This window comes from Psammomys obesus, unplaced genomic scaffold (assembly GCF_907164565.1).
Source record: "Psammomys obesus unplaced genomic scaffold, mPsaObe1.curated_primary_1811, whole genome shotgun sequence".
Lineage (NCBI taxonomy): Eukaryota > Metazoa > Chordata > Mammalia > Rodentia > Muridae > Psammomys > Psammomys obesus.
Genome location: NW_026586346.1, coordinates 1 through 14,603, shown reverse-complemented (window position 1 = coordinate 14,603; position 14,603 = coordinate 1). Strand labels below are relative to the sequence as shown.

General features: G+C 38.4%; 1 protein-coding gene across 1 annotated transcript; it reads right to left on the bottom strand.

Annotated features, from left to right (window-relative positions):
* Positions 1 to 9: 9 nt before the first annotated feature.
* LOC129672210 (zinc finger protein 431-like) lies at positions 10 to 14,599 on the bottom strand (the record flags this gene model as incomplete). The annotated part of the gene is made up of 4 exons (XM_055601508.1): positions 10 to 982; positions 2,087 to 2,147; positions 3,265 to 3,391; positions 14,555 to 14,599. Coding segments are annotated over 4 exons (1,155 nt in total), but the record flags the coding sequence as incomplete, so codon positions are not given.
* Between the last annotated feature and the right edge of the window lie 4 nt (positions 14,600 to 14,603).

Genomic DNA, 14,603 nt, shown 5'->3' with positions numbered 1-14,603 from the left:
AGGCTTTACCACACTGGTTACATTCGTAGGGTTTCTCTCCAGTATGTGTTCTTTCATGTCTTAGGAGATGACCATGATATTCAAAGGATCTACCACAGTGATTACATTCATAGGGTTTCTCTCTGGTATGTGTTTTTTATGTATTGGGAGACTACTGTGCCGTGAAAGGGCTTTACCACACTCTTTACCATCATAGAGTTTCTCTCCAGTATGTATTTTTTTATGGCTTAGGAGATGAGAGTTCTGGGCAAAGGCTTTACCACACTGGTTACATTCATAGGGTTTCTCTCCAGTATGTGTTCGTTTATGTCTGAGGAGATTACCATGACATGAAAAGGCTTTGCCACATTGATTACATTCATAGGGTTTCTCTCCTGTATGTTTTCTTTTATGTATTCGGAGACTGCTGGGACATGCAAAAGCTTTACCACATTGATTACATTCATAGGGTTTCTCTCCTGTATGTTTTCTTTTATGTATTCGGAGACTGCTGGCAAATGCAAAAGCTTTACCACATTGATTACATTCATAGGGTTTCTCTCCGGTATGTGTTCTTTTATGTATTTGGAGACTGCTGTGACATGTAAAAGCTTTAGTACATTGGTTGCATTCATAGGGTTTCTCTCCAGTATGTGTTCTTCTATGTCTTAGGAGATGACCATTACACGCAAAGGCTTTGTCGCACTGGTTACATTCATAGAATTTCTCTCTAGCACTTGTTCTTTTATGTTTTCTGTGATGACTGTATTGAGAAGAGAACTTATCACTGTGATTACATTTGTAGGGTTTCTCTCCAGTACATGTTCTCTTTTGAACTCGGAGACTACTGTGACATGCAAAGTCTTTATCACATTGGCTATACTCATAGAATTTCTCTCCAGTATATGTTCTTGTCTGTATTTGGAGACTACTGTGATGTGCAAAGGCTTCTCCATATTGAATACCTTCATATGGTTTCTCTCCATGATGACTTCTTTCATGCCTGCAGAAATAATTGGTACATGTGAGAGCTTTACGACAGTCATTGCACTGATGAATCCTTTTATATGTATGAATTAATTTTATAATTTGGTCTAATGCTACAGAGGTATCAGATCCTAATGTTTAATCACTTTCTTTACTTCCATGGATGTTCCCTTTTATTATTGGTTCTTTTATGTCCTTGAAGATACCAGAGAACCTATTTCATGGCTCATATTTATACCATCCCATCCTTTCTTTCTACATCAGGGTTTTCACATATTTTAGGAAAACTGAAAGAACCCAGAGCTTTTCATCCTGATTGTATTCATAAATTTTCCTATGGTAAGAGTCAAACTACATTTGTAAAGTGAATAAGGGCAAACAGAAGAATTTCCATATTCCTAGTACACATAGGGATTTTCTGTAGTATAACTCTTTGAAGGTTCCCAATAGGGTTGGAAAACCAATTACTCAAAGTGGGAATTACAACATATTTTAAAATTGTTCTGGGACAGTGAGAGGTATGTGACTTCTTTGAATATCTCTTGGCTCACATGGCTTGTATCTATTGTGACATAGGTTATACCTATGAAAAGAAAAATACCAAATGAAAGGGCTCCATATTGCATTCACACAGTCTGGATTTTTGTACCTCAGACACATATGATATGGGGATTGAGGTTCTCTACAACAACATTCTTGACTCTCATAAACTGTCCTCCTCAATAAATATAGCAACATTCGTACAAGTACATGAGTTAAACCAGCTCTACTGTGGACTATTCCATTATTAGACGGTTATACTTAGCACCTATTCTATAACCTATTACAATATGTAAGTGGTATGACAAAAACAGGTTGGCAGGTCTACAACCTAGCTCTAATGGAACTGCGATTCAAATGATGATATCAATTAAGGCATTGTTTCCTTGTGTTCTTTCTTAGAGGAATGCCTTGCAAACACAAATCAGATACCAGATATTGAAGTATATGGTTATGTGGGAATTTAGTAATCACTGACACTTAGAGCAGTGCTTTATACTCTTGTTTATCTTTCAAACTTCCAGGGCACAGTAAAATTTCTTCAGAGGCATAGCCATATCACTTTGCACATGAAAATTACCTTCCATGTCTTCTAGAATGTTGACAATGCTCTTCAGTAGTTTGCTCTTCCCAATTATAGCCTAAAACATAATAGCACGTTTACACATTGGAATACTATGCAGCAATTAAGAACAAAGAAATCATGAAATTTTCAGGAATATTGTGGGAACCACAAAAAATTATGTTGTGTGAGGTATCCCAGAAGCAGAAAGACATACATGGTATATACTCACTTATAAGTGGATATTAGACATATAATATAGGAAAAACATGCTAAAATCTGTACACATAAAGGAGCTAAGCAAAAAGGAGGACCCTGGGTAAGACGGTCAATCGTCATTCAGAAAGGAAATGGGATAGACATGGGAAGAAGGAGAAAACACAAAGGAGGACAGAAGCCTACCACTGAGGGCCTCTGAAAGACTCTACCCATCACCAAACTGAAGCAAATGCTGAGACACATACTCAAAGTGTGGGCAGATTACAGGGAATCTTAGAAAGAAGGTGGAGATTGAAAGACCTGAGAGCACAGGAGCTCCACAAGGAGATCAACAAAAACAAAAAATCTGGGTCTTTTTTAAGACTGATATTCCAACCAAGGACCATTCATGGAGATAACCTGGAACCCCTGCACAGATGTAGCACATGACAGCTCAGTCTCCAAGTGGGTTTCCTAGGAGGAGGAACAGAGTTCATCTCTGATTTGAAATCAGTGGCTGACTCTTTGATCACCTCCCCCTGAGGTGGAGACAGCCTTATCAGGCCACAGAGGAAGACAATGCAGCTAGTTCTGATGAGACTTGATAGGCTAGAGTCACATGGAAGGGGAGGCAGTCTTCCCCTATCAGTGAACTGGGAGAGGGGCATGGGTAGAGAAGAGAGATGGAGGATGAGTTTGGGAGGGGATCAGGGAGAGACCTACACCAGGGACACAAAGATAATAAATTTTAATGAATTTAAAGAATTAAAAATAAATTAAAAAAATTTACACAGAAAAGACACATAGTAGAGGAAATATATGATAAATCCTTAAAAATTATGAAAATTTAAGTTGCTATCTTCAAGGAACCTTACAATCATGCTTGATTTATGCACATACTTCTTCCTCATTCTCAATAAATATTACAGAAAAGCATCAATAACAGAGAAACAGTTGTGCCCTTATTGTAAAGACTGAAAGATAATTCATTGTCTTACCAATAGCAGTGAGGTTCTTGTAGGTCTCCAGCATCACATCTTCATAGAGACTCTTCTGGGAAGAATCCAGCAAGGCCCACTCTTCCCGAGTAAAGATGATATTCACATCATCATAGGTCACTGAATCCTGAAATATCCCATGTATGTGAAAGCTTGATACCGACAACACTCTAAATGTATACATATAATTCTGCTGCTTCCTCTATGTATTTCCTCACAAAGAAGTTCTAACATACCACCAAGCCATTTTAGAAAGAAATTGAATAATGAGGTTCACCTCTATCATTTCTGCCCACTTTGAATAGGATATAGTTTTGCAAGAGAAATGCAATATTTGTATGAGCATATATACGTATGTATGTATGTTATGTATGTATGTATGCATGTATATAATGAGACAAAGAGAGAGAAACAGAGATAAACAAATAGATCAACAGTACTGAACACACATCAGCCAAATTCCTAACTACAAAAATGATGGGAAAGATGGGTATATTTGCTCTTGCATTTAATCCCAGAACTCAGGATGCATAGACTGGTGTATCTATTTGATGTAGATGTCAGCCTGGTCCATGAAAAAGTTTCCAAACAATAAGAGGTCCATATTAAGACCCTGACTTCCCTGCAAAATCAATGAAACAAAAAAGATAGAACTCACAGATCTTTACTGAAGTTTCTACAAAGAATTACACATTTACTGAATTTCTGTATTCATCTTCCAGAAACCTGAAGTGCCCCAGTTTAAACTGTAACATTAACATGATCTTCCTCAAAGGGAATGCATATTTAAACAGTTACAAATGAACAAAAAAAATATTAGCAAAATAAATTTTTGTCATAAATAACCTAGGGCATGAGACAGGGTTCACGCATTAAGAGCTCTTGCTGGTCTTACAAATAATGGGGCAAATTGCCAGTATTAATGTGGAGGCTCACAACTATCCATTATACTAAGTTCAGGAGTCCAGAGGACTTCTTCTGACTACTGTAGAGAACAGGTACACATGATGTACATACATATTCATGGTTACAGGCACACTATTCATATCCATGCTCAAATTCAAAACAAACACAATAGCTAGGAAGAACATCACCAACCTGCAATTCAATGACTCAGAGTGCTCAAGTGCTGTTAGGGTCATGAATACATCCTGAGAAATAGAATATACTCTCTGACATGAAAATTCAAGATGTGGATGATGAAGGTCAGAATTGCATGTAAAAAAAAAAAAAACCTACATTCTGAACACATCAGCTAATAGTACAAAAGTAAAACAAGCCAGGCATGTGGGCCCACATCTAATCCCAACATGCTGGAGCCAGATTCTGCTTAATCTCTAAAACTGGCCTGGCTTGTCTACAGACCTACTTCCAATATAGTGTCAACAACACAAAGAAACCTTGTCATGAAAATAAAAAGCAAAAAAAAAAAAAACCTAAAAGTATGAAAATATCAGACTAGCAAAGTAATTCAGCATTGAATAGCAATTGCTTCTACTGTAACTTAGGTGATTTAGGGATAGAGTCTGTAATGGTGAAGCCATGACAGCATAAACAGGAAGGTGAATGATCAGTTTCAATAGCAACAGAGTAGACGCAAAGATCAGGAAATGGGTAAAGTCTATAGACACTCAAATCCATCCCCAACAGAAATCTAGAAAGAATCCTACTACAAACTTTTCCATAAGCTCCCCCAAAGAAAGCCACAAAGTAGAGACAAGTGTTCAAAGATATCATCCTATCTGGGAGTGTTTGATTCAAATACATTCTGACATTGCTCTCTATAGGATCAGGGTCATCCCACACATTTAGTCTAACTTCAATGATCCTAATAGTCTGCAAAATCCTGTACACTGTGCAAATGTCCAAAGTCTCTTTTGACACTCTAGAGAACTTCTGGACTGCCATATCTTGTAAAATAAGAAAACAAGTGATATCCTTCCAACATACAATGGCACAGAATACACCTTCCCATTCCAATACAGAGGAATGTATACATAGTGAGGGAAGATTGGACCAAGGGAAGAAACCCAAAGGGCAAACATCAAAACCTGTAGCTCTGTCTCAGACACATGGTGCTTTAGTTTGAAAGGGTTGAGAGGGCCCTATCCCTGCAACATTTTCATGGGGGGGAAAATGTTGGTCATGCCTGATGCCAAAAAAGACACAGGAGGCTTAAAGGTGGCAAAGTAAATGCCAGACTAGTTAAGTCCTAAAAATTCAAAAATTATAATTCATATTTTAAAAGGTAAAACTGTCCATCCCATATAAAAAAAAGAGGAAGCCAAAGATAGTCAAAACTAATGTAAAAACCCAGGTACAAAATGCCTAGGTTATGCTTAAATATTAAAAGTAAAAGGGAGTTTACATAAAGTTTGGCTATAAAGGCATAACTGCTCATTCTATATAAAAAAGAGGATAAGACAAAAATAGCTACAGCATATATTAAAAACCTAGGCCTAGACCTCTAAACAAGTACAAGATGCCTAAGGTATGGTTAAACTCTAAGTTACAAAGGAGTTTATATAAAATTTACTTAAAACATGACTTTTCTATTGCTCAAGGCAACCAGCTTGTCTCACTAAGCTGGGAGAGAAGGGAGGCCTTTTCTTGGCAGATAGGTAGAAGCTTGGCCTAATACAACAGGAGCCCAAGAGCACAGAGAAGATATTTTGATCTATACAACCTTGTTTTGATTTCAACATTATAATGATTGTATGTTCAACAATAATGATACTTTATATTGCTGATTCCTTTACATGGAAACAACTTTGAAACTGTGACATAAAAAATGTCTCTAGCCAGAACTTCTACAATATATGGCCAAGAAATCCTTGGCTATAATATCCTCAAAATTTATTATGCCATTTTTTTAATTGGCATAGGTAAAATTGGCTTACAGTTTAGTTTCATCCTGTACATTTCATACATTTATAATTTTGGAACTGTATAATGCTTGTGAGACGTTATATGTTTGCAGAACAAAAGGACCAGACACTGAATCAAAACTGACAGAAAACCTCCTTCCAACATGCTAAGACATTGACATATCTTTTTCTAGCATCTTGCATGTTTGCATTTTGCTTGTTCCTGCCTCAACTGCTTCTCTTGCTCTTTCTCATCAAAGCCTGCTCTCAAGAGAGCTTTGAAGAAAGCTACTATTCTCAATTGATCCAACATTTTAGACTGTTCCAAACAGGACTTCTATTTAGCTTACAATTTTTTAGCATCCAAAGACTGGACCACAAATGTTAATGCTTGCTTAACTAACAATTTTCCCCAATTTCCTTTTGGCCACCTAACAGGATTTTTGCATGTCCAAAATGTCAGCTAGAAGAAATTCATGAAAACAACATCCAATTTCCTTTAAGTGGAGTTGGGTCAGTTTTGGATTGTTTTTTATGGCTATGAATGTTTATTTTCATTGGGAGATGTTTATAAATTATTAATGGTCTTATTCAAAGTTGACTCATAGTCATGTCAGACACTAGTCTAATTTATTACAGGAGTATACAGCCTAGGTTTAACAGATAGATTTAGGAGACAGGTGCGTTAGTAGACAGGTCGCTTACATAAAGATAGGTAGTCTTCAAAAACTTCAGAGACCTACAGAATATGGAATTTTATAATGTCTTGATTATTTTAAAGATTCTTTGCTGATGAGACAGGTCATCTCCTGGCAGCACCCTGCCTACCTCAAAGAAGATGATAGCATTGAAGAACCTCCATATGGAGATGGTTTCAAATGTGGCAAAGGAGCCACTCAGGTAAAGAACATACCCTCGCTTCACAACAGACAAAATCTGCCAAATATGGGCAAGCTTAAATGCAGGACAAGTCCACTGCTGAACTCTGCCAAGACAGGGTAAGCAAGTCCTAAATAGTTTCTGCTTGATAATATGTCTATCAAAATATACTGAGCCAGAAGGCTGAAGATGATGCTCCAACGTTTTAGAGAGCTATGGGTGACTATTCAGGCAGCAAACTCTCTCTGTCGATTTTTTTTATTTTTTTGGATGTTGCTAACATGCACTTCTTATTTTTACTTTAGTAACTTAAGATTATTTCTTCTCAAGTCTCTGGTGGGGTTGAAAACCAAATATTTATAGTTCCACAATTAAGCTTAAGTTGTTTAGAATTTAAGAAAATGCTTTCATGTAGGTAATACCAACAAGGATAAAACCTAATTTAGGTATAGAACTCTAAACTTGTCAAGACTGGATAGATAAACAAATACTTTCTCATAAGTTGCCAAATGCATGTAAACTGGACATTGCACATATAAATCTTACCTAATAGTTTTCATAACTGTTTTATTATGATTATTGTATTGAAAGAAAAGGAGTCTCCTATTGAAATCAAAGGGGGAAATGTTGGTATGAGGTTTTTTTGGAATGTATACAATTTATCATTATTCATTCAAATGCTGATTTCTCTACCTCCCCATCTGGTTTCAATCTGGATACTGCATTGTGATGCTTATTTTAAGCATCACCTGTCTCAAGTTTATGTAAACATGCCATCATTTGTTCTCTATATTATCAATTAAACAACCAGTCCCAATGCTCTGCAATGGAGAGGATAATGAAGGAAATCCTGGTCCAGAGAGGGGAGGATAAGAAGGGAAGTAGGAGAGGAGAGAGGTTGGCAAGAGAGGTCTTAGAACCACATGGAGAGATGGACCGACCTAAGATGACTAAAAGCAAGTATAATGGGTTAAATCTGAATGGTAGAAAACTATGTGGGCTTGGAGGTTTTGGATGGAATAACTATTGGCCAGCATTGTGCACTAAGTTAATTAAATAAATTCTAGTCTCTATGTGGTGATTTGGGTATACAGCTAGATTAGAATTAACTGCTGCTTAACTAAAAGATAAATCAATAGTAAATACAATAACTCACAACAGGTCCTAAATCAAACAGACCTAATAGATGTCTACATGAAGTTTTCACCCAAACTCAAGACTATACCTTCTTATCAGCATGTCATGGAACATTCTCAAAAATTGACCATATAGTCGGGCACAAAGCAAGCCTCAACAGATACAAGAAGATAAAAATAAGCCCTTGTATCCTATCAGACCACCACAGCCTAAAACTAAACCACAACAACAACAGAAATAACAAAAAGCCTACATACACATGGAAACTAAACAACTCTCTACTCAACAACAGCTTGGTCAGGGAAGAAATGAAAAAAGAAATTAGAGACTTCCTAAAATTCAATGAAAATGAAGGCACAACTTACCCAAACTTATGGGACACTGTTGTAGTAAGTTATTAATATTTACTATGGGTTTATCTTCTAGCAATGCTGCTGTTAATCCTCAGCAGCTGTATAACCAAATCACCAAACAGAGACTAGGTTTTTAGTTAACCCAGAACACAATGCTGGGCAATATTTACTCCCTCCTAAACCTCCAAGCCCTCAGTTTCCTAACATTTAGATTTCCCACATTATACTTGCTTTTTGTGAAATCTTAGGTCTGGTTCATGCTCCACATCCTCCAAGATCTCTCCTCCAGCTCTTCTCTCCTCACTCTCTTCTCACCCCTTCTTCTCCCACTCCTTTCCTGCTCTCTAGCTCCTCCCCTCTTTCCTGTCCTCTGGCTCCTTCCATTGCACAACATTGTATCTAGTTGCTTTATTTTGTCCTGTTTACACAAGAGTTGAGACAGGATGTTTATAATGAGTATCACAATGCAATATCCGGATTGAAACCAGAGAGTTGGGGGTGGGGAAATCAGCATTTGAATTAACAAGGGTAAGGCTTATACATTTTAAAAGAACATTATACCAACAGGACACAATGAAAACAGTGCTAAGAAGAAAGTTCATAGCATTCAGTGCCTCCAGAAAGAAGTTTGAGGCATCTCACACAAGAAACTTAATGGCATGCCAAAAACCCTAGGGGGAAAAAAAAAAAAAAGAAGAAGAAGCAGACACTCACAAGAGTAGTGGATGATTGGAAATAATCAAACTCAGGCTAAAATCAATGAATTAGAAACAAAGAAAATAATTGAAGGAATCAAGAAGACCAAGAGAAAATCAACAAGGTTTGAGAAAAATCAACAAGATAGACAAACCCGTAGCCAAATTAAAAGGCAGAGAGACACTATCCAAACCAGCAAAATAAGAAATGAAAAGTGGGACTTAACGACAGACACTGAGGAAATCCAAACAATCATTAGGTCATACTACAAAAGCCTATATGCCACAAAGTTTGAAAATCTAAAGGAAATGGACATTTTTTTTGATAGATTTTATTTACCAAAATTAAATCAAGATCAGATAAACAGATTAAATGGATAATCTGGAGGTATCCCCATCCCTGATCTCAAGCTGTACTACAGAGCAATAGTAATAAAAACTGCATGGTACTAGCATAGAAAGAAAATGGTGGATCAAAGGAATCAGACAGAAAACCCAGAAATAAACAACACACCTACGGATACTTGATTTTGACAAAGGAGACAGAACCATACAATGGAAAAAAAACACAGCATCTTCAACAAATGGTGCTGGTCCAACTGGATGTCTACATGCAGAAAAGTGCAAATACATCCATATTTATCACCCTGCACAAAACTAAAGTCCAAGTGGATCAAAGACCTCAACATAAAAACAGACACACTAAACTTTTTAGGAGAAAAAGTGGGGAAGAGCCTTGAACTCATTGACACAGGAGACAACTTCCTGAACAGAAAACCAGCAGCACAGGCTCTAAGGTCAACAATCAGTAAATGGTACCTTATGAAACTGAAAAGCTTCTGTAAAGCAAAGGACACTGTCATCAGAACAAAACGACCACCTACACATTGGGAAAGGATCTTCACCAACCCTATATCTGACAGAGGGCTGATATCCAGAATATATAAAGAACTCAAGAAGTTAAACAGCATCAAAACAAGTAATCCAATTTAAAAAATGGGGAAACAGAGCTAAACAGAGAATTCTCAATAGAGGAATTTCAAATGGCAGAGAAACACTTAAAGAAATGCTCAACATCCTTAGTGATCAGGGAAATGCAAATCAAAATGACCCTGACATTTCACCTTACACCCATCAGAATGGCTAAGATCAACAACTCAAGAGACAACACATGCTGGAGAGGATGTGGTGTAAGGGGAACCATCCTCCATTGCTGGTGGGAATGTAAATTTGTGCAACTACTTTGGAAATCAATCTGGCGCTTTCTCGGACAATTAGTAATAGTGTTTCCTCAAGATCCAGCTATACCACTCCTAGGCATATATTCAAAATATGCTCAAGTATACAAAAAGGACACTTGTTCAACCATGTTCATAGCAGCTTCATTCATAATAGCAAAAATCTTAAAACAACCCAGATGTACCTCAGCTGAGGAATGGATACAGAAACTGTGGTACATTTACACAATGGAATACTACTCAGCAAGTAAAAACAAGGTAATCATAGAAAAGATCACCCTGAATGAGGTATCCCAGAACCAGAAAGACACACATGGTATATACTCATTTATAACTGGATATTAGACAGGTAATATAGGATAAACATACTAAAATCTGTACACCTAAAGAAGCTAAGCAAGAAATAGGACCATAGGTAAGATGATCAATCCTCACTCAGAACAGCAAACTGGAAGGACATCGCAAGAGTGAGAAAACAGGAAACAGGACAAAAGCATACCACAGAGGGCCTCTGAAAGACTCTACCCAGCAGTGTATCAAAGGAGATACTGAGGCTCATAGCCAAACACTGCGCAAAGTACAGGGAATCTTAGGAAACAAGGGGGTGATAGAAAGACCTGGAGGGGACAGGAGCTCCACAAGGAGAGCAACAGAACCAAGGAATCTGGGCACAGGGGTCTTTTCTGAGATTGATACTCTAACCATGGACCATTCATTGATCTAACCTAGAACCTCTGTTTGGAACCTCTGCTCGGATGTAGCCCATGGTAGCTCGGTCTCCAAGTAGGTTCCCTTTTAAGGGCAACAGGGACTGTCTCTGACATGAACTCGGGCTGTCTCTTTGATTACCTCCTCCTGAGAGGGGAGCAGCCTTACCAGGTCACAAATGAAGACAATGCAGCTATTCCTGATGAGACCTATAGGCTAGGGTCAGATGGATGGGGAGGAGGACCTCCCCTGTCAGTGGACTTGGAGAGGGGCATGGGAGATGAGAGATGGTAGGGGGATTGGGAGGGGGACAAGGAATGGGGTTGCAGCTGGATACAAAGTGAATAAACTGTCATTAATATTAAAAAAAGAAAAAAGAAATAAAATACTAAATAAAAACAAAAACAATAAATTAATTTTTAAAAAGATGTATTTTCCAAAAACAAAAACAAAAGGATAATGTCTTTGTTCAATTTTCATCATAAATTCATAATCAAAGGAAAATTCCTAACAATTTATAACAAAAAAGATGATTCCAAAGCAATATGCCATGTGAGAAAACTCAAAATTCTCAATAGGTTTATGAAGAAAGAGTACACATTGGCTCAATGTAACTTCTGCTTTGACCAAAAATTTACAACAATCAAGAATGTGTTCAGTATTTGTGAAAGAATGAGTTATGGCCAGAAAAAAAAGCCACAGATGTAAGCCTAAATATATATATTCAAGTTTTCATCAAATTACATAAGGAAACTTCACCATGAAAAATGTGAACTTGACCAATGTTACTTTTGATTCTTTGTATTTAGAAATTAAAAAAACACTGACTTCATGACCCTAACAAAAGTAACCCAAAGTGACTACTGAAGTCTTTTCCAAACAGAAAGGCCCCATGTTCTAGAGAATTCTCAGAAAGTGGAGGTAAATGGAAAAGAAAGATAGAAAAACAGAGACAAAGAGGGAAGGAGGGAGAGAGAAAGAAAGAAAGACAAAAAGAAGAAAGGAAAGAAGGAAGGAAGAAAGGAAGGAACAAAGTAAAGAAAGAAGAGAGGAAGAGAAAGAGGTGGGAAGAAAGAAAGGAAGGAAGGAAAGTTTTATTACAGGTGAAAGAGAGAGCATAGCCTGACACAGGGACATCTGGAGAGTCCATAATGGACGAGCTGTGTGAAGACAGGGAGGAGGGGAGAGCCAGACCAAGAGGCCAGGAGGGTAAATGATAGATGAAAAAGACCAGGTAACCAAAATGGTTGGGTTACATAAGGAAGGGCAGGTGGGAGAAGGGCAGTCCAATACCTGGGCTAGAGGACAGTGTATGCCAACCATTACCCTGCAACAGGTGGGGACTGAGGGATGCTGAGAGAACCCGACAGGCAGGTATGCTTTGATTTGTTTAACAGGCACACTGGCCGTTTTCCCCAGGATATGAGCCTTAATAGTAGGGAAAAACAAGAAGGTTGAAATGATTTAATTATAATCTCAAACATTTTTTTCTTTTAAAGTTGGAGCAGGCTTTATGCTTCAATATGCTTCAGGGACATAACATAAGTACTAGAGCAAACCAACCATTACATCATTTCTGTCATATTGTGAAATGTTAGTTTGTCTAGATCTTCATTGGTTAAGCTAGTGTAATGACAGAAATTTGGTTCTGGAAATGAGTTCAGTTCCTCATTCAGATTCTTTTGTTTATTTGCTTGTTTTTATTTTTTTAATTAAATTTTTATTTTTTAATATAATCCAGATTCTTGCTTGCCTTGGTCTGTCACCCATTGACCTATCCCCCCAATAAATGGCCAGTTTGGACTTTTACCCATCATCTAAAATTGACTATCTGACTCCTCATTGCTCTTGTCAAATGCTGTCAAAGGAAGAAAGCTCTCACCTTTCTTCCTCGCCCTCTTTTTCTGTGTTGTGGCTACAGCAGCTTCAAAGCTGGTCAGTGAACTCAGTTCTTACATAGTTCCCTCTTTATTTGTAATTTCCCCACCCAAATCCAGAAAGGTTGGAAGATACTCATTCACTGCTGTCTTTTCTTTCTCACTAACTTGTGAAGGCCCAACATGAAAGGAGTTGCACAGCTGTCTTCTAGGCACTAGGAAGCACAGGCAGGATTAAATGTACAAAGCACGTCTTAACCACACAGCATAAAGAAAGTCTGAGCTGCAGGAGACATTGCGCTAAACAGAAACAAATATGAAAGCCCCTGAGAAAAAGGAATGAAATTTTTAATGACTGAGAAACATAGGAAAAGAGAGACAAATAAGAGATTAGAGCAATGATGCGTAAAGGAAAAATCTGATAAGTAGTATCAACAATGACATTTTAAAAAGATAAATATAAACCGGGCAGAGGGGAGCACACATGTAATCCCAGCACTCTCAGGAAGGCTGAGGCAGGTGGATCATTGTGACTTTTTGGCCAGCCTGGTCTATAAAGTAGACCATTACTAGCTCTCCCAAACAGCATCCCTTCCTTCAGAAAAGGAGCTCAATTCCCTACCCAATACATAGGGGCCTTAGGGGCAGCTCCCAAGGCTGAGGACCCAGGCCATTACTAGCTTTACCAAGCATGTTCCTGGGTCTGGAAAGGACCTATGTCATTCTCCATGCATGAGGGCCTCATAGAAAGCCTTCCTCCATCAGGCCAGCCACTCAACACAAAAAAAACACAGTGTTTTTCCTTTTCAAAGAGTTGTCACCTGGGAAGTCTTGTCCGTGTGGCAAAGCTCTGCTTTTCTCAAGAAGAAAAGTGGACCTTTATGTCACACCGGGCCTTAGTGTTGCTTGTGACCCTGTAATGCCCCCCTGAGCAGCTGGTCAGACGCTGGGTTTGTTGTTGTTGTTTGTTTTGTTTGTTTGTTGGTGTGAGGATGGACCTAGCAGCTGGTTGTACATAAGAGGTGTCTCCTTTGTCAGAGTTTGGAGCCAAATTTCTGGACACTTCTGGTGAACAAGTATCCTAATCCCTAAGAGGCCTGGTCAGCATACGAGTTCTCTGTGGGGACATTTCAGAGACGTCCTCCCTCAGCTAAATTCTACTTTGTTTTCTCTTACTATGTTCTAAGCATTGGCAAATCCTTTCCATCATCAATTCTATTCTTCTACATCCCAGTTTAAGATTGGAGTCCTACTCTACACATGAGATGCCTTTCACAGCCTCCACAAAATCAACTCCAAATGGATCTTACCCCTAAATGTTAAATGGGAAGAGCCGAACTTGTAAAGAACAAGGAGAAACTAAGGTTCCCCGAGTTTGGCATCCTTCTAAGGATGTTTCTACACACAGGCCTTGCTCCAAACGCCTTGCCCAGATGCAGCCCCCATAGCGAAGTTGTCCAGAGGCCACCACGGGGTCCAGACAGTGACTAGAACCACAGGGGACCTCACATGTGGTCGCCTCTGGCCGCTGCTCACCTTCCAGCCCCAGAGAGGAGCCACTACACCAGCTCCCGCTGTGCAGCCG